Genomic DNA, 20000 nt, shown 5'->3' on the forward strand with positions numbered 1-20000 from the left:
GAGATTTGGGTCTTCAGTAGCTGAACAGACCCAAAGCCGTTAAGCTCAAATTTAAATAGTGCGATGGTATTGAGACAAGACGACTAACATCATACGATTAGTTAGTTGTTGTTTATTCAGTAGATTTTTTTATAAATATATAGAACTGTAAGACAATTGTGGCTCACTTTGTTTCTCTCCGAGCGATCCTCTACTACATTTGTGCCTGGAAGCTCCCGATAATCTTTCATTTATGTTGGTCGCTCGTTTAAATAATTAACAAGCGAGCTCCTTCCGGAGAGGGCGGTTTTGACTTCGGCCGATAGAACCACATCACGGGAATCGCAGACAGATCGTGCATGCGACCAAACGGCGCGGCGCCCTCTACTTGAACCAGAACGTTAGCGGACGGCCAAAGTTCGGGAACGGGCCACTGTTGCCACCGTTTCCGCTGGCCGACCGTTGTGGCTGCACATTGATCACATCGTTAATCTCGTGAATGATACCATTGCGGGCCACGACATCGCACTTGGTGATGCCAGCATTTTGCACCTGGGGCCGACGGTTGCGGTTCAGCTTCAGCTGGTGCTGGCCAATGGTTTCGGTCGTACGCACAAACGGCCACTCGGAGGGCACGATACCGGTGCAGCAGATCACGTTCGGTAGAATGTGCGCCCGGATGATACGCTCCAGTTCCTCCTTGTTCTCGAGCGTCTCCTGGTACCAGGCGTTCACCTCGAGGAACACATCATTTTTAGGAACGAGCAGCGTGAGTCCGGAATCTTCCGAAGCCAGCAGCTCAGTAAGGTTCGTTTCGCTAACCAACCGCAGGAACATACTGTAGTCGGCATTCGAGCGCAGGGTTTCCAACAGATTCTATCAGAAAATCGAAGAGAAAAAGCGATGTTAGCAACAGTGCGGCAAGATGCCGAATGATCACGCAACTCACCATCTTTGGCACATCCAGAACCTTGTCGATCTCGTGCACTACGGATCCACACGTTTCCTCATCGAAGTGTGTCAATCGGGCACAGTTCACCGTAGCACGGTTCATGACCGTTGTGAACACGGGGTTCTGCAAGGAAAGCAAAGAGGAACATTATGTTTGATCCCTTTTTGATAACTCTCCCGGGTTCGTACGCACCGTTGTGTAGAGATTAACGCGCACTGACTGACCCGCCTTGGTTGGCATCGTTTTCTCCTCCAGCTCGCACGTCTTAATCAACGGTTCGACCACGTGATACTCGAGGAACTCCTTCAGCTCCGCGTTATTGCGCAGACTTTCCGGGTGTTCCTTCAGCTGCCGAATCCAGTAGCGGCCCGTTTCCGTCTGCTCGAACGCTTGATCGGACGGAATGAAGAACGTTTTGTTGCTCATACCATCGAACTCATCCTCTAGGCCGGCATCCGCGATCAGCTGCTTGAAGATCGTCAGATTGTGATTCGCCAGTGTGTTCGAGATCGGCATTCCGCTCTCGGTCGACAGCACGGAGTCGATCATGTGCAGGACACCGTTGCTGGCGACGATGTCGCTCTCCTCGATCAGCGCCTGCCCATTGATACGCAGCCGCTGGCTCTTCTTGCCCACCGACGGGTCCTCTTCCATCGCTTCGATCGGATTTTCGGTGCCGCTCGATGGCAACTTCTTGCCAACCATGGCATACTCGAACTCGAGCTTTTCGTTCAGCATGTTGTACGTGGACGTTTTGACACCGTTGACCGCTGCCAGCGAGCAGAACGTTATGTCCAGGATGTGGTTCTTCAGAATGTCTAGCGGGAATAAAGCGCGATAAAATGGGCGTTAAATTATACCGTGCCAAAACACCGTGCGTCGATCGTTCGTAACGGAACATTGCCAGAACGGATCCACAATGATCTAATAAAACCAAAGAAAAGGAGGGAATCAAATACAATTTGGCACCCGGGAATGGACGTGACTTGCATCCAGCGTGGCACCTAATGGATTCGATTGTCCTTGAAACGGCCCCATTAGGATGGCCTCGCGTTCTGGAGGCGGATACTTTTGAATGAACGTTACGCGAAACAAGATTTGCAAATAATATGCAACACTAGTTCCGTCGGTAAAGTAATGGATCGAGTGTCACATGGCACGTACCGTGGAGGTTTCGATCATCAAGAGAAGATATATTGGATCTCCCTTTTAGCGACACGTTCTGTGGCTGTGGTGTATGCCACGCACCATCCATTTACGCAATTAGTTGTGATCCAAAATTACAAATTCAAATATGGCAAAAAGAATAAATCAAAACACCAGAGCCTGTGAATGAGTAAACCCGTCTTTTGAGTGAGTCAGCAAACACTCAGAAACAATGTGAAGATCGGATAGGATGCTATCTGAATGATCTGACGTGTTACTAAATCAATCTTGCCTTTTTTTTTTGTTGTAGAATCACAATAGAAAGGCTCCAACAAGATGGATGATTTGTGCGATTGAATTGAAGACAATTGGCCATTTTTTAAACCGGGTACCAACGAGAGAATTCTTTGCTCTTCAGTCACGCTTCTTCGAGACAACACAAACGGCAACCGCCGGCAGGATGGAGTAGAGAAGCTTGATTAAGGTAGGGTGAGAGATTCCGATCACGTATCGGTAGTCCACACCACCCCCCTGCGTCCGCAGTGTAGTTCAATTGAATGATTTTGTCATGACAATTCGTTGCGGTAATTGTGGTTCCAATGCTGGCTGTAGAGCTGAAGAATGTAATAAGAAAAAAAATGAAGAATCGAACGAAACACTCTACCATCAACCACGTAAACCACACTCCGTACAGATGACGGCAGATGGCAAAGCGATTAGTCATTCAGCCGTAAAGTAGAGGCCTCTGCGTACATGCTGTCATGGGATCGGTTTGCCATATCGCTCCCAGTCCTTCCATTCGTTCTCAGCAAATTTAAATATGTGAACCCTCTCCCTGAGCTACTTACTTTGAGCGCATCCATTGCCGGCCTTCAGCTTTCGTCGAATGTCTTTGTCCAGCTTCAGGAACGCCTCGTCGTTCGGGGCAAACACGGTGAAGTGCTTATCGTCACCCTGCTCGCGCAGCATCTTGTCCAGTCCGGTCATCTCGAGGAAGGTACGCATCAGCGTCATATCATCGCGTCCCTCGATAATGTCCATCAGGGAGTTGCGGGCCGGAACGAGCACCCGATCGACCACGTGCACGATACCACGCTCGGTAACGCGGTTCAGCTTCACCAACGGTGCACAGTTGGCCGTGTAGCGGTACGGATGTTCGGTGTGCTCACGGGCCATGGCCGCCGGACCACGCGGGTAGATGTTGATGCGAATGTTCGCCCCGGGCAGTTCCGTCTTGAGCAGCTGCTCGTTGCTGATATCCTCGATGTGGTACGAACCATTGACGGTGTGGCCCAAGATCACATCCCGTGCGGTCATACTGGCGAAATCGATCGCTCGTTTCGCCCGGGCAGACGGATCGAAAGCAACCAGATTCTGTGTGCGAGAGAGAAATGACCAACCGATGTATAACATTGTGGATCAGCTTATAAAAGAATATCTCCCTCCTCGACGGAGCACTTACGTTTTCCCACATCTGCTCGGCGAAGGTGGTGTAGGCACTGTCCGGTACAACAAACAGTGTTACCTCGTTCTCAAGCGTCGCCTCCAAACCACTCTTCTTGAGCGTCGCAATAAACTCCTTCGCACCGAGCCGTTCGGCGGTATCCTCCATCGAGTGCAGATCCATCTTCTCGCAGTGTGCATTCGGTGGTCCGTTTCGGGGACGACCGTATCCATGGCAACACTGGCGGGTGATCTTTTCCGTGCGCTTGCGGCCGTTCACGTTCTTACTGTACGGGTTAGGAGAAGGGTTCGTTGCTGGTCAGGAAATTATTGAACTTTTAGGTACAACTACTAGCAACTACACTTACATTGAAGTGCAGACATATTTGTGTTGCTTTTCGGCACACGATTCCACGTTCAGGTTGAAGGAGCTGAAACCGAACACACCGGCACCGGTGCCACCGTTGACCGCAACCTCCTGGTTGTCGTCCGCAGCGATGTCTTCCTCCTTTTCCTCGCGCTCCGTACACACGTTCTCGCTGTAGCAAAAGAAGAATCGCCGTAGAAAGTCGGTCAAAGAAAGCGATTTTTTTGTTGTTAAAAAATCATTGTCATTCCCATCGCAAAATGGGCGCTTCTTCCAAAATGAACAGGAAGAGATGGTAACACGGACCGCGCCGTTCTTTCTAGCTGTGCAGTTGGAGACCTTCCAAAGATCGTTTATTCAAGTTCGTCCTCTTGTCTAATTGGATCATCTAGGTCGAATCTATAATGAAGTGGTCAGAAAGTAAAAACTCAAAGCATCCAGCCAGTCCGTACCGCCATGACCTCACACAGCTGCGAAACGGACGGGGCCCCTTGAAACTCTTATTTAAAACATTAGACCGCGTCTGCCTTCTAGATGCGGAGAGGTTTCTCAGCAACAATGCAATGCTACTCTGGGCTTGTTGTTGTGCGTTATCGTGGGAATCTATCTGCTGCGCCATAGAAACGTATCTCGGAGTCACCGGCCAGCTGGCACAGAGCGAGCAATAAGCGAGGTAAAAAATCGCGGAAACGTGTCAATAGATCTGGATCTTTTGCGAGAATAAAAAAAATAAATAAAATCGCGCCTATTGTCTGACTGGCTAGCAAACTGCTCTAACTCTAATGATGGCAAGCTGAAATTAACTAAAAGGATGCACCCCAGCCCGACACCGTCCTCGGTTCATCACTGCGGTCAATGATCATTTGTTTCAATTTTGCGTCGCGTCTGACTGCGTTCTTCTTTTCTTTTCATGAAAAAAGCCAAAATTCTGAAATCAACATCTGGAAGCAAGCTGGCACAAGCGCATGGCATCGCGTCGGGCCCATCACACCATCGTGCGCAATTTCGAGCGGCCACCACAACGAGACTAATGCGATTCAAACCAATTCCCGGCGTAAATCATCCCTCTTCTGCATTTCTGCGTTGAGAATATGATTACGGCGGACTCGAAGCGTCGCAGCAGCAGCAGCAGCAGCAGCAGCCACAATCTACCCTAACCGCATCAGTAAACCGCTGGCAAACGGGGAGTCATGTCCTCGAGCACCCAAAGCCCCCGGGGCAAAAGCAGACAGAGAATGGATGCGCGAATCGCGCAAGGCACAAGAGGGGTGTCGTCGACGTTATGCGGTGTAAATCATAAATTACCGTCGCGACACACACTGAAGCGGCTCTCGGAGGGCGCCTTCTGTCCCCGGATTGTCCACTGGAATCTATTAACCTTTGTCCGGTGGTTTAGCATCAATTGAGACACGCGGTTGACCGGTAAATCTGCGTGCGGCGGCCAACTCTCGGCGAGTGTTTCAAGCTCATCTTCCTCGTCGCTATCCGGGCCATCGATTGTGAGCAGAAGTTGTAAAGCCATCATCTGCTCGGTAAAACAAATTCTCACGGAACTGCAATTGTTTGGAAACAGTCGCGCGCTCTGTGGTTCAATCGAGCGCAAGATCTGCGATCACGATCGCGCGGCGACGAAACAAACACGTAGCCGTGACAAATGAATAGACAGGATGATGCGGATTGATCAAACGATGGGTAGATTCTGTTTGTAAATATTTATGCGAATTGAGGTCACGCTTGAGAAGGTGACTCTCGCGGAACTTACATCGTTACAGAACGGAGTCGAAATAGGAGATCCGGAATCGCGATGTGGATTACATGGGCCAGCTGCAAATTAAAACATTGTTCCATTGCTACAGAGACGAATTTCGAAACGATAAAGCTCCAAAATGCTCCCCAATAACCGATATATTGCACCAAAAACTGTATTACACTGTAGAGTGTGCAGATTTGGAATCAATTTATTGTTCTGCACCATTTACAACAGCCCATTTGTGTTGCTCATGCAACGAATGTCTGATCGCGAGCAAGAGAAACGTGTTTTAGCTGTAAGATATGGAGCCGTATATCAAACGATCAGGTCTTACGCATGTGCAGTGCAATTTTGAGGCAATTAGTGGGACAAAGTCAATTCCACCGGTGGCCAAAAACTCAGGCCGTAGCCCCGAGGTGACGTGCAACTCACTCACCTCAAACAAAAGTGTTCGCGGATTTCGCTTTACTTTGGCTGTGGGTCCCAAAACACGACACCAAATCCCACGCATGATAGAGTTGAAAAGGTGCACAATGGAGAGCACACACAATGCCTGTAACTGGCATCAAGTATCAAGGCTTTTGGACAGCTGTACAGGTCGCCGAATAGCAAGCGGAAGGGAATGCCAATGTGCCAATTTCTCTACATTAAGTCCCGAGAGAACCTTATTAAGTGTACGGATCGCCCTAATGAGAACCACCGGCAAGTGCGAGTGTCCAGTAAGCAATGCACCTGGGCAGCAAGTCGCAGAGCACGGCTGTACCCGAAAACCAGACTTGAAAGAATGTTGTACCTCGCCGACTCCCCTGCCTCTAGGGTTTACTTTCTCGAGTCGGTGGGTGTGCCGCTTCCCCTGGGCGATCATTTACCATTTGTCTAGACTAATAGTGTCCCGTAAACTGGTACGGTTTGCTACAAAACCCACACTAGGCACGGGTACAAAAGAGGAGGAAACATTAGGAGTTCTTCGTGATGTCAACGAGCGCTTCAACAACCTCGAAGATCGCAAAAGCAACAGCCGGATGCTTGTTACGGATGATCGATAAGATCACAGCGGACCGCGAAGTAGAAAACGATTGCCGGTGAAAGGTCTCGCCTCTCTCTCTCCTCTTTCGGGGGATTCCCCTTTGTGCGATGGTGGTGATGGTGGTAGTGGCCTAAACCAATAATATGGAAATGAAACGCTGCCCAGAACAAACAAACGGATGCTACTTTCTCACCATTCACACGCCTGCATTTGCGGGACGGCGAGTGTGGCGAGTGGAACAAACCATTGGTATAACCTTTCTTCAACGGTGTGCTTCGGGTGGCGTTGTAAAAACGAGACAGTTTCACTTACTCTGCATAGAAGAGCGCCCGCGGCGGAGTGGCCATAAAGCTTTCTTAACCGTTCCCGCCCCTCATCGTGGGGGCAATAATCCTCTTTAAGCCCAAAAACTGACGTGTTGGCACAAGGATGGTTTACAAAACATGGCGGAAAACTTGCTGAGCAAAGCGTGCACCAGACCAGACACCAAAAGACAGCATGTGCCCGCGCCGCATTCACGTATCATAAAGAACACGCTGTCGTCGTCGCCATCATAAGTACGTTTTGCAAACTGTAACGGTTGCATTTACGCTTGGCCGTACGTAAGCATTACCTGGGGACTACCCGGCCCGACCGGCAACGAGAGCATGCAAACAATTTTATGCACGCATGAGCCACACACTATCCAACACCCATTTGTTTTTTGTACCGACAGAGCCAGAGCGCATCCGATTTAGTGCGATGATAGCTAGCCAGCCAACTAGATTGCGCCATATTGGGTGCATTGTACGATGATCGATGCGACACATTTGTACCAACGCCGGCACGATCGCGCTGCTCTTCCCTTTTGCTATTGCGCATATGCTGTCGCATCGTTGCATCGTTATCAAGATGGCATCGTTTTGATGGTGAACGGCGGGGATCGACCGCCGATGACGAGATCTGGCGCAAAATGACTCACCCTTTCCACCATGGTCGGTTAGCGTGCAGATCGAAGAATCCGAATCCACCGGGCAGCCCGGAACCGAAGAAGCCCGTCTCGAGCGGTGTGTTGAAGAACGTGTTGAAGTGATGCTGGAACAGCGAGCTCGTATCGAATGGTGGCCGCTGTGGTTGATGTGCCGGACCATCGATCGTTTCCGCATCGGGATGACCGACTGGGCGCGGTGGTACCAGTGGCTGACGGTGCAGCGGTCGCCGTTCGTCCGGGTTACGATGGGTCAACTCATCGCTGATCGTCTCGACGTCCGATTCTGTGAAGGTTGGGCGGTGCGGTGGGATGATAGAGCAAAAGGCAAGGAATGGATTAACGATGATCTATGTTGATGCGCTCGTTCGTTCCCGATGCAAAGCAACGACTGGTATTATTATGCGGCTCATGATCAACGACGTGACTCGTTGTATGATTGATCTCTCTGCTCAAAGTACAGCCCCGCGTATCTCCGCGCAAACTGGGGCTTGCGAAATGTGCACTGTGAGTGTGTGATTTATGGATGGTCATACTCGCATAGTAATTGTACGATCGTATGATCACACATCACACACTAGCCTAATGTTAATCTGATCATGGTACAGCATCTAGAGAATGATCTTTAGGCGATTGAAAACTCTCTCGTCGTTGTTCGTTCGCTATACATTTCTTTCTGTGCTGCGAGGTTCAATGTACCACGGTACGATCCGCGAGTCATTGAACAGACAGCGAGCTTAAAGACGCAGCGAACTGTAACGGACTGGTGCCGCCGCCCCTGACCAATCGGAATCGTTCGCGGTAATCACGGGGAACTAGCGGGATGCCATTTCAGTGTGCCATCTGCTCCCGCTTCGCTCTTCATCAAACGATCTTCGCGAACGATCTTGGCCCCGGGAAACTGAAGATAGTGAAGACTAAAGCACTACACCGTCACCGTGCGCTACTTACCGAGGGATTCGCGATCCTGCACTCGACCACCGGCAAGACCGGCCACTCCTAGCGGCGTTGCACTCTCGGTGTCGTCGTACACCTCCGGTTCCGGTACCCTGTAAAAGCGATGATCGACACGATCAGGTAGGCTGTGCGGAAACATGGCCCAGTGGAACGGATTGAGCGTGCGCAATGGATGATGATCCTCCACGCTATCCGGCAGTATCGCATCCTCATGCCAATCATCAATATCGCCCATGATGCTGGCCAGTCGAACCATTTCGTCCTCGTTCAAGGGACTGTTCCCCCCGGGGGGCGGAAATGCGTGCATGTGAGGTGTGAAGAGTGGTTGTGTACACGCGCGCGCACAATTCACGGCGCATTGTGTTCCCACAAACCGCGTTTGGCGGGTTAGGGCAGGTGGTAGGTTGGTAAGTGGTAATGTCCCAGGTGTTACGCAGTGCGACGTGCGTGTGTGCCAGATTGTCGATGCAGAGTAGTGCATAAGTGGGTTGCAGATCACATCGTTCGATCGTTCCGTAGCGTATTATGGGTAAAGATCGAGCAATGCAGTAACACAAATCACAATGCACAAGATCAGGTGGAGAAGTGGTTGTGGGTGGCATTGTTGTTGTTGTTGTTGTTGTTGTTGTTGTTGAGTGTGGTGTGAGATCGTTTGGTTAGATGAAAAGAAAATAATAAAGAGAGAGAAAAAAAACCAAAACCATTTTCAAATTATAAACAAGTTAGAAGGACCCGGCCAACGGTGATCGCGGTGGGTCCACAGTTTGTAATACGAGCTACGAAGGATTAATCACAACATTTGCAAGGGTTAAAGGATACAGGAACAGAGATAAGGACATGAGCAGTTACTGCAACCAAAGCTCTTGATGATGGGGAATGCGATCGAGGGAAAAGGGTCCGAGTGTCTATGTTCTGCTCTGGAAGCTGGACTATGTCGGATTTGGTTTAGCATCCCATACATGGGTGATCGTACACAGTGACAGCATCACCGCTCTAACTACTACTCAACTACGGACCGGACACGACCGCGGTAACGGCAGTGATTGAATAATGACTTGCTTATCTGATTATGCGCATCTTTCTGCAACTGACACTATGAATCTATTACGCTCGATCGCCCCTCTCCCCCCGGGGTCGGTTGCTGATTCTCTATCACTCGGTCTCGTTTCATCCAGGCCGGCAGAGCCTCGATGTCCCGATGACGGGTGCGCTAACGTTCTTTCTAGAATCATCTGGCACACGAGTACCACCGTGGAGGCTAGAAGTTCTCCGAGTGCACACTCCTTTAATCACAGAGCACTGGTCTGAGAGAATGCATGGCCGGTCGAGGGGCTGCGCAAAAAAAACTGTTTCAATCCCGTTCTGACACCGTTGCATTTCACGGGCACCGGAGATGAAAGATAATTAAAATTAAATACCCTCCGACATGGAATGAAGCAGCGAGAGAGAGAGAGATAGAAGCGAACACAAAAAAGGCTGTTTGGTAGAGCACAGAACAGTGCTCTGGACTTAATTAGAGAACTGGAGTTGAACGCTGGGCGAGTGGATATGTTGGTTTGAACAAAAAAAAAAAAGCAATGGAGGTTCTGATTGGCTGCTGTGGGGAGGGTATTGGAATGGATGGAGACGGATGCAAGGAGGAACAACGGAGGGTAGGAGTGAAAGAATTTCAAAGGATCAACCAGCACGGAATAGCGGGGAAAAGCAGGCAAAAAAGGAAGATGATCATACTCGAAACAGGTCACCGATCCAGCCAGAAGTGCCACTGCTGCTAGTAGCACCAATGATGAAGATGGACGGAATCGACGTGCCATCCTGCTGCTGCTGCTTGTCTATTGCTTCGGTATCACCACCACTCTCTTCAGCACTTAGTCACTAAAAATGCACTTTATAGATTTCACTTCGAATTCGTTGCAGTTAGCTGAGCCTCCAGAAAGGGGGAACCGTGTTTGTCGTGGCGCTTCACTCCGATACCTGCGTGCGATGCGATCGTTTCCAAGAAAATAACTGCGGGAACCGGCGCACCGGTATTTATAAGCTGCTCCGTTCGGCTTCGGCCTCAGTTCGGGCGAGGTACCCGAGTCAATTGTCCGCGGCGTCGTCGGTCCACGTACCCGCCCGGGCACCACGGGCACCCTACAGCTGATCGTAAGCAAACAGCGAACAGATGTTATTATTATTATTATTAAGCGTGCGAAGAAAGCGAAGAAGATCACCGTCGATCGACGAATGGAAGGAGGACGCATCCGCTACTCGCGTGACGAAGGGGGCGAGGGGAATTGGCGTGTTGTTGGTGTGTTTGCACACAGGAAAACCAACACACGCGACCAGTAAAACCGGCAGAAGAGCGAGAGAGAAAGGTTTGGTTTTCTGGAAGTTTCATCCCACCCTCCGGGTCCATTTCTGTCTTCCGTGGGTGGTTTGTTCGTTCTACATCCGATCTACCATCACCCATCGAACGAAGATCATGGTAAAAAGGGTTCGAAACGCATCTCATCACACCGATCCGCATGGTCGCTGGGGTTGATGGTACCTTTCTCCTGGAATCGCTGGCCCCGCTGGTGAAAGCACTGGGTGTGACAAAATCGGCGTAGTTTTGACCACACGGATCTTGTTTCGTGCGAAAGGGGAAATGGGAATCCCAGAATACTTTGTAAACCGATATAAGGATGATAGAAATTCGCCAGAATGATCGGGAGGATTCTACGGATCGTAAACAAACGGGTTCATTATCGCACGAAAGTCCCTGCAATTTACGTGTACGTTCGTCGCTTCTATCGGCGTGTTACTGCTGAAAGAGACAGAAGATTGTTAACAGTTTGATAAGCGCACCGGGAATTTCGTCGCATGGCGTAACAATGTTCAAGGACTATTGCGAGTTAGGGAAGGGGTAGTTACATTTCTTTGGTTGATGTTTCTTTCCAATTCCGACCATATTTGCTCCACTCGACTGGAATCAATCGTTTGTTTCGTTCGTTTGTTTTGGATATATTTCCCACGAATTGGAATAAAGGCTTCATTTCAATCCCTATACTATCGATTCCTTACTGACTCTACGCATGACGCGACATCTTCTAGTTCGGTTTTAAATGCCATACAAATGGTGTGGCCGTAAAAATATGATCGTCCGTACGGACGTGCTACACACAGAGTGAAATTGGAACATAAAACAATACACAGAAAACAGCACGACTTCCTCATCTACCAACAACAAAGGACAACAGAAAACACAAAACAATCATGGCAAAGCTGGAGCGAAAACTGAAACCTAGGAACGCAGCTGGAACTGGGATCATCGTGGACCATCGGGGCATCTATCGAGCACCGTGTCTAACGGGGGCGGATCGATCAGTTCGCGCCGTACCACTTATACTTATAGTTTAGAATCCACGCAATACTGGAAACGAGCAGGGCCGCTGTCGCAAATATGACGCCCCGGATTTTCCAGTGTTGATTGCTATCCTGCAGAATGGCGAGTATCTTTAGCGTTTGCTCCTCCGTATCCCTGAACGTCCCTGAGTTTTCGATGACAAAGTGTGACTGTTCGCATTTCAATTCCAGCGGCATTTGCGCCTTGATGCGTTTCGTCGCTTCCGCTTCGGTGTATTTGCTGCGATCGATCAGCCGCGCTACTTGAATGTCTTCTTCACTAAAAATGAACAAAAATAAAAGCCAATTCAGTACAATTTCCACCGCGGTTCCTGCCACCAATACTCACCAGGTCACAGTAATGATTTTGTGGATAAAGTTAAGCATTACTCTGGTTTCGAACAGCAGCGGCAGATCCATCACGACAAAGTTGTGGCCCAGCAGAAAGCACTTGATGACCGCTTTGTAGATGATCCGGTGTATCTCCGGATGCGTGATTTCATTGAGCTGTCTCCGTTTCTCGACATCGTCGAAAATGATGCGTCCCAGTGCCTCTCGGTTCAGCTCGCCGCTGTCCTCGTGAAAGACCGATTCGCCAAACGTTGCCCTAATTTTATGCCACGCTGGGCGACCCGGTTCAACGACTGTAAGAGTAGAGTGGCGGATTAAACAAACGACGATTAATAAACGCAGGATCAGTGACCTAATGGAGATGGCGATGGGCCGTTGCTTCAGGTTTGTTTGCTTATGCAACCAACTAGACCGCGTATGCTAAACGAGGCGCCACACCTTCCACATCCGGCGACCGCACGTCGCTGGCTCACAGTAATTGACCCTAAAAGCAAAGCGACCCACGTACCTTCTCGAGCAATGGCATCCGCATCAATCACGGGCACTCCATTATCCCGGAATATCTTTGTCACTGTGCTCTTTCCGGATGCCACACCACCAGTTAACGCGACCAGAAACATTTCTTACCACCTAGTCTGTATCTTGCCTGATCCTTTCCCTCACTCTTCGACCGTAACGGCACCACCAGCACCACGAGGGTTAACGCTCGGTCTTGTGCGGTTCCTCTTCGCGATTCACCTGCCGATACACGATTTTCAGTGCTGGCGTCCGGTCAGTGGCTGAGCAAGGGACACCGGCACACGAGCTGGCAATGAAATGGACCAGTGCAAAGCGTTTTCTCGGCTGATTAGCTCGGCTGAATTTATCAACTAAATTTCCAACCTCGAATCACGGAGACCAAAACAACCCCTCATGCACACTCAGCGAAACACTGATGCTCCGCTGGACAGAATTAAAGGATCCGTTTATGCCTCGTGGTTTGTGCATCGAGGGGCGCGCGACAACCCCACCCACCAACAGGAACCCACCAAACTCACCAAAACGGATCCAAAACAAACACGCCTTACCCCCCACGGACCGCGATCGACGCGAAAACTCCACTGGACTGGACCCAAAGCGCAAGTGACCGGACAGTGCACTGCAGGCGAAACGCATTCTATCCTGAAGTCCGGCAGAACACGAAGGAGATCCGAGTGAGTCGTAAACAAGCGCCCCGCACCGATCGGTGGCCTCCGGTGCTGTGTCATCATACAGCGACCCGAAAACTACTCCGACCGCTCCCTCCGGAACTGAAACGCGCGGTTTGGTGTGACCAGGTACCTACCCTGTGTGCGAGCATCCAATCCGGTCACCGAACCGGACCGGAGGGAGAATTCTTTGTGTTTTCGGACGTTGCAATCTTCACCGGGATGCACGACAGGACTGGGACAGGATCACCGGACTGCGTGATTTTGTTCGCGCTCGCCACAAACCAGCGCATGAAATCGGCATCCTTTGGTTTGCCGCCGCCTACAAATACTCCGGCCGTGTGCACTGAGCCCAGCGGCAGCATGCGCCACATAACCAGCCAGATTCGCTTGTTGACGCCCGCCGGTGTGCCATCGGCGCACCACTGCAGCCTTAATTTGCCCTTTTTCTAATCCCAGCGACCTTGGCCAGAGTGTGCGAAATCTCGGCGTAAAAAGCATCACTACTTGCCAGCAGCTCGTCCAAACCATCGCGAGGCTAAAACGAGAACGAACACAAAGAAGGCCTGTGTGAGAGTCCATTTATCCAGCAAAAATGCCGCAAATTACTTACGTTGGCTGATTTCTGATTAGCATCCATGGTCGATGATTGGATTTTTTAACGAATTTGGATTTTGCGAGGACCGAAACGACCGCAAAACCGAACTGTGTGTCGTGGAGCGAAAACACCGACCGGTGAACGAAAAGAATAGAGACGCAGTGCACTTGGATCCCTGCGCGCCGAGGCGCAGTGCACTTGGATACCCCCGTTGCCATGGTTACGCGGGTGGGTCCGTTTTACTGTTTGGTGGCCATGCCGGTGAGCCGGTAAAGTATGTTCGCCAGGCGCAGGCTACTTCGTTTTTCAATCAGCCTAGCAACCGATTCAGGACTCGGACCAGTACTGCCCGCCACAGCGACAAAGTAAAGGAGTCAGCGACCTGAGCCACGAAAAACCTGCAATCTTTTGTGCGTGTAGCGGCCTAGCCTGGCCAGGCGCACCTGTTCTGATTTATTTTAAAGGCCCTACTACTCTATTCAACGAAATTGGCTTCTGATTCTGAACGGTAACTTCTGCTAAAATTGTTCTAATATAATTTTCATTATCTTTCAGGTTTTTTGGACGATGATGAAAATACGGTTGTGATAAGAGTGAAATTAAGTCGTTTCCCAACTAGCCCCATCATTCTCTTTGCAACAGGCTCAGATATATCGGTAAAAAGTGGCAAAAAGTTAATTTTTTCGGCCTATTCCGTACGCGGCAAGCAACATCGAACGAAACAAGAACTTTCAGGCTTTTCTTCGAAATGCAACCAACTCTGGGTGCAGTGTTGTGTAAATGCTGCGGTGAGACGGCGAACAAATGGCAAAGCTTACACCGGAACGTGTCGGTGAACGGAAAGGAGCTGACGGTGCGCAAAATGTTTGAGATATTTCTCATTCCTCCGGTAATTTATAACCCCTTCAAGGAAAGTTCGGACCGGCACTAACCACGTTTTTCCCAATTGTAGGAGATTTGCTTGCTTGAAGAGGATGTTGTGTGCGAACACTGTTTGGAACAGCTAAAGTTTAGCTACCAATTTTACGATAAATTTCTCGAGGCTCTCGCAGCAGCCACTAGCAAAGCATCTGCGCACAAACTCGATATACTCGAGCAGACTCTAGACGAAGTACCGTTCACTTGCAGCTTGTGTGATGCCTCTTTCGCCAACAATTTAGATTTGGAGAAGCATACGAAAATAATGCACTCCCCCGGGAAGCACTACTATTGTGCGGCGTGTGAAAAGCATTTCATTACCCAGCGAGGCATGGTGCAGCATACGGCAGCGATTCACCGTGATGCAAACGAAACGGTTTCGTGCGACATTTGCCAAAGATCGTTCACTACGAGAAGCAACTACCAGAATCACATGCGATATCACAAGGATTATGTGTGCAATTTCTGTAACACCGGTTGGTTATCCGAGGCCAGCTTGCTCCAGCATGTCAGCGCGAATCACGCCGATCGCCTGTTTGTCTGTCCGTTCTGCGATCGCAAAGATCGATTGCGGAAAACGCTCAACCGCCACTTGCGATCCAATCATCAGCGACAAAGCTGTGGTTTCTTCTGTGGCTACTGCGGTGTCGGTAGTACGGGCTACGATAATTTAGAATCACTAAACGACCATCTAAAGCAGCTGCATGAAGATGAGAACGCACCAGCGAGCGCATACGAGCACCTGTTGAACGACAGCTTGTTCGTGAAGGAGCTGCCAGCACTAGAATCTGTAGACAAAGAACAGGAAGCTTTTCTACAAAATGTTAATCTCACCCGCACCACCCAACCCAGCGAAAGCAACAAAGTAAAGCCGGATGGGGTCGGATTGGCTGAAACGAGGTTCGATCAAAAGACTGTGCTGGAAGACTTTCTGGATGAGGCGTTCGAGAACAACGAAATATGGGAAAAGTACCTCGAGAACGGCGAAGAGTATCTGATCGATGATTACGATTTCTACCTGAGAAGGATAGAGGAACCGCAGCAGGAATCGGGCAAATATCCCTGCCCGCACTGTAGTGATCGTGCTTTTCCGAAGCAGTTTCAATTGATGATTCATCTGGCGGAACAGCACGATATCGCCAGTCTGGTGTGCAATGATTGTGGTGCGAGCTTTGCTAGTCTTCAGAGCTACCGCACGCATCGGCGAGAGCACATGAAGGAAAACGTTCGTTTCCGGGAGAGCAACATTCCGGAAGTGGAGGAGGCGCTATCGCTTGTGCATAGTACCGCACTGGATTATACTGTGCGCGAGGAGGAAAGCTGTTACCGATTCACCTGTAGCCTGTGTGATCGATCATTTCTGCGAAAGCACAACTTAGAGAAACACTCGTGTGCCTTCTATAAGCGCCATCAACAGGAAACGGGTGAAAGACCGACAATCCGATGTCAGTACTGTGATTTCCAGTCCCACCAAGCAAAGGAGGTGTTCATCCATCAGCGAAAACATCAAGAGGAAGGTCAGGAAAGTATCTATTGTACGCTGTGTGACCGTCGCTTTAGCTCTACGTCTGGACTGAAGTATCACCTAAAGCGGCACACAGGCATCAAAGCGTTTACGTGCCTGTACTGTGGGAAGAACTTTACCGCCAACTCGAACCTGAACGCACATATAAGGAATGTACACAGTGATCATAAATCGTTTGGTTGCCCAGAGTGTGAGGAAACGTTTGCATCGAAGGACCACCTGAACAAGCACCAACGATCACGCCATCGCCAGGAACGCTCGTTTGTGTGCGGTGAGTGCGGGAAGGCTTACTTCCAGCGTTCACATCTCAATGAACACGTAGCTGCCTGTCATCGAGAATATCGGTATCGGTGTAACGTTTGCAACAATTCATACGCTGCTCCGGGTTCCCTGAAAAGGCACCAACAGCAGAAGCATCGTATAGAATAGGGAATGTTGGCATTCAGGAGTTGGTTTTCAAAAGAGAAGTGTTTGAGAATTAAACTGAAAACGTTAGCTCTTGAATAAAACTGCTAAAGTGGCTACCGTTTAATTTAATATATTTTCCTTTCCTTCGCATTTACTCTGTATCGCTTTGTTACACTATTAAATATCAACTTTAAATTGGTTTGTCTGATTGCAATAGCAAATGAACTGTAGCGAGTTTTAATTGTTTTCTAGCTTCCATTTTACCGTATCGATACTGCCATGTAAATCATCATCATCATCATTTCGTCTTTTTATCGTCTGCTTTTCGTTCAATCCTTGCACAGCATTTTTTTTGCAAACTAGCTCACTATTAACCATCCACATTAACGCATAGCACCAGGCTCTATTATGCGATACGTAAGTAAGTTCGCCAGCTAATGCGTATGGTTTTTCGAACGATTTGGAGTAAGGTTTGCGCATATCTGCGACAGACAGGACATTGATACCACACTATCAAGTATGTACACATAGAGGATAGGAGCGTCTGTTTGAAGACGAAACGTAGCCAAAGAAGAGAGGATTGGAAGGTGATATACACGACAGTAAAAACATACACAAATGATAAGAAGTGAAATAAAATCAAAATGGGTTTCATTAGAGGACACTTAATAGTTTATCGCTTACAAATGTATCTCATAATGACAACGGGGTACTCTATTTCTGCATGCGGTAACCATTTTTAGCATATCCTCCTATGCACAGCGCACCTATTTCAAATATCATCAAATTGGGCTTCCTTAATTAATTGTTCCTACTATACGTGGGTTGCGTGTAGAGCTGTAGCTGCATGAAAAATAGAGAGTCACTGAGCATCGCAGTTGCCGTTTGTTTCTTTGGTTTGATGGATCGTTAATGACTGAAAAATCGACAGGAATATGTAGCAACGGTGTGTCATATGCAGGGTGAACGAGGGGGAAACGTTAACCGGATGATGGGAAACGAGACCGATCGAAAAGCAATGATTGGAAAATAATGTGTATTTGAAAAACGGAAAACTGCCCTTAAAGGAATAGCTCGAGTGTATCCGAAAGGCCATTCCGAGGCCAGTGAATCTGGGAGTTGATAAAATATCACAAAATGTGGAATAGTAAACTTAGGAATAGATAGAGACAATATCATGGAGATGTAAAAGAGAGTACAATAACAAGGTAATTTTTAACGAAATGGAGAGCTGAGTAAAAATTTGTACTGTGCTACCGTCCGCTAGCTTGTTTACGACAACGTACATTAGTTCGTTATAGAAAGGATTTGCGAATAAAAGACATTTTGGACCAGGTTGACGTTGACCAGATATATCCGTCATTGTGCTACGAGTGGTTGCTTGCTAATTATAACACGTTTGCCCTGTACAACACTGCGTGGGGACTGTACCACATTCTGCGGTGTTCTATACAGCAGACGTTATTGGGTGGCACGTTCTTTAAAACGGAAGATGTCCGGTAGAGAGCAAACTTAGGTGATTGACGTGGGCCGTAAGAATGAGAATAATGCAGAACATGTTAAGAATGTTGCAGCCTACGTACGTCGCTAGCTGTCGATGTGAGCTTCGCTTAACTAACTATACTTCTCTCTCCTCCGTCCGACAGCCTGAGGCGGAGGAAGATACGTTCGCAATATTATTATTTTGGTACCGCTTGATTCAGAGTTCTGAATGAATATATAGAAAAACTCTACTCTTATATCCGTATTCTAGTTATACACGCTACCGTCAGCTGACACGCTACGTAAGTAGTTAATATGTTAAATTGGTATGTACGCATCGCTCTAGAACGGTGTGCGATAAAGTGATAGAGAGACTGCCTACATATATACTAGAAGAGAGCGAACCGAAAACTCACGAAACGTAGCATATCTTGTAGCCTTACTCTTCTTCCCCATATAACGACCCCGTCAGCATGGCTGCGCAACCTGTATACAGGATGATTTCAAAAAACAGGGCGTATCGCGGGAATTTTGGATAACCGCACCGTTTTGATAGCAGTCTAACTGCATCACATATTCTGCGCATCTCGTTCCGTAATCACCGCATCAATTCAATGGCTAAATGCTGCAGGAGATGTTTCGGTTAAGTTTAAGATTACTACGGGACTAACTCGCGTTATCTTACTACATCCCGGTTTTGACAACATGAAGGTTAAAAGGCTTTAATTTGCGCGAAGACAACAGCTGCTTGCTGTGGGATACTCTTTTGGGAAACATCGTAAAATTATGTAAAAAAAAAGTAATAATGGATTAAACGAAACGATCACCTATCACTACCCAACAGGACGTCGTAATACAACGTAAAACGAATTGGACTAGACAATCTATATATGTAGATATATAAGAGCTCAATCGATCGTGTATCTGCGAATGGAACCGAAACCGAAACTAATCGTGCTAATGGATAGTCTGTCGAGCATCCTTTCCAATACATACAATCACTCCCAAACAATCACTGGATGAAGGAAAGGTGCAGAAACAAACTATCATTGAAAGTACGTGTTGAGTGTGTACACGGTGAGTTGTTAATATGAACGTAAGTATTATCGTTTATCCAGACTGTTTCGCGCCCTTTCATGCACTGCTTCAGACACAGCTCATACCGTCGTCCCATAAGCGGCTGTGAACATGGCTCGCGAGCTGTCAGTATCGAGCGAAATATCTTCCGGGCTAGCCAAATCGACGCGAATTTGGTCCAGCTGACTGTCGTTGGCTGAGTTGGTCGCACTGCCACTGTTCATGTTCCCGGCACCACCACTGGTCGTCGTACTGCTGTACGTGTAGCTGGTGTTGCGCCGCCGATTGGACGCTGTCTGACCTGAACCGCCACCACCACCATTGCCCCAGTTTCGGAGCGTCCAGTGAAAGTGCGTGGGGCCTGCGGTACCGGACGAAGGTGTGGTGGCACCATTAGCTGCCGTCGCAGTGACCGTCGTAGTAACGCTCCCGGTACCGTTATTCGATGGCATCATTACGATGGTGGCCGTTGTTGTCGTGGTAGTAGTACCACCATG

The 20000-nt window shown here is 48.8% G+C and overlaps 4 protein-coding genes across 7 annotated transcripts in view; 1 reads left to right on the plus strand and 3 right to left on the minus strand.

Annotated features, from left to right (window-relative positions):
• Nucleotides 1-96: 96 nt before the first annotated feature.
• On the minus strand, nt 97-10599 carry LOC126581305 (transforming growth factor-beta-induced protein ig-h3). Of its 2 annotated transcripts, none has more exons than XM_050244866.1 (9): nt 10320-10599; nt 8583-8680; nt 7626-7917; nt 3889-4059; nt 3540-3807; nt 2926-3451; nt 1124-1749; nt 929-1054; nt 97-855 (listed from the first exon to the last, which is right to left on the minus strand). In XM_050244866.1, exons 1-9 carry the CDS (start codon nt 10400-10402, stop codon nt 364-366), a joined length of 2682 nt encoding a protein of 893 aa, XP_050100823.1. In that variant the 5' UTR covers nt 10403-10599; the 3' UTR covers nt 97-363. The 2 variants fall into 2 exon arrangements, with proteins under 2 accessions (XP_050100823.1, XP_050100822.1); XM_050244865.1 differs by having other exon boundaries at nt 8583-8863.
• A 964-nt stretch (nt 10600-11563) lies between these two features.
• On the minus strand, nt 11564-13213 carry LOC126580758 (dephospho-CoA kinase domain-containing protein). Its single transcript, XM_050244002.1, has 4 exons — nt 13191-13213; nt 12817-13113; nt 12307-12601; nt 11564-12237 (listed from the first exon to the last, which is right to left on the minus strand). Exons 2-4 carry the CDS (start codon nt 12926-12928, stop codon nt 11937-11939), a joined length of 708 nt encoding a protein of 235 aa, XP_050099959.1. The 5' UTR covers nt 12929-13113; nt 13191-13213; the 3' UTR covers nt 11564-11936.
• A 277-nt stretch (nt 13214-13490) lies between these two features.
• LOC126581284 (zinc finger protein 425-like) lies at nt 13491-17073 on the plus strand. Of its 2 annotated transcripts, XM_050244828.1 has the most exons (3): nt 13491-13501; nt 14649-14982; nt 15046-17073. In XM_050244828.1, exons 2-3 carry the CDS (start codon nt 14842-14844, stop codon nt 16963-16965), a joined length of 2061 nt encoding a protein of 686 aa, XP_050100785.1. In that variant the 5' UTR covers nt 13491-13501; nt 14649-14841; the 3' UTR covers nt 16966-17073. The 2 variants fall into 2 exon arrangements, with proteins under 2 accessions (XP_050100785.1, XP_050100784.1); XM_050244827.1 differs by lacking the exon at nt 13491-13501 and having other exon boundaries at nt 14495-14982.
• A 493-nt stretch (nt 17074-17566) lies between these two features.
• The window catches only part of LOC126581283 (uncharacterized), a 21903-nt gene continuing 19469 nt past the window's right edge, over nt 17567-20000 (minus strand). For both annotated transcript variants that reach the window (XM_050244826.1, XM_050244825.1), the window contains one exon: nt 17567-20000. This exon is cut by the window's right edge and continues 556 nt beyond it. In XM_050244826.1, coding sequence (XP_050100783.1) covers nt 19584-20000 — 417 coding nt within the window. In that variant the 3' untranslated portion in view covers nt 17567-19583.

This window comes from Anopheles aquasalis, chromosome 2 (assembly GCF_943734665.1).
Source record: "Anopheles aquasalis chromosome 2, idAnoAquaMG_Q_19, whole genome shotgun sequence".
Classification (NCBI taxonomy): Eukaryota; Metazoa; Arthropoda; class Insecta; order Diptera; family Culicidae; genus Anopheles; species Anopheles aquasalis.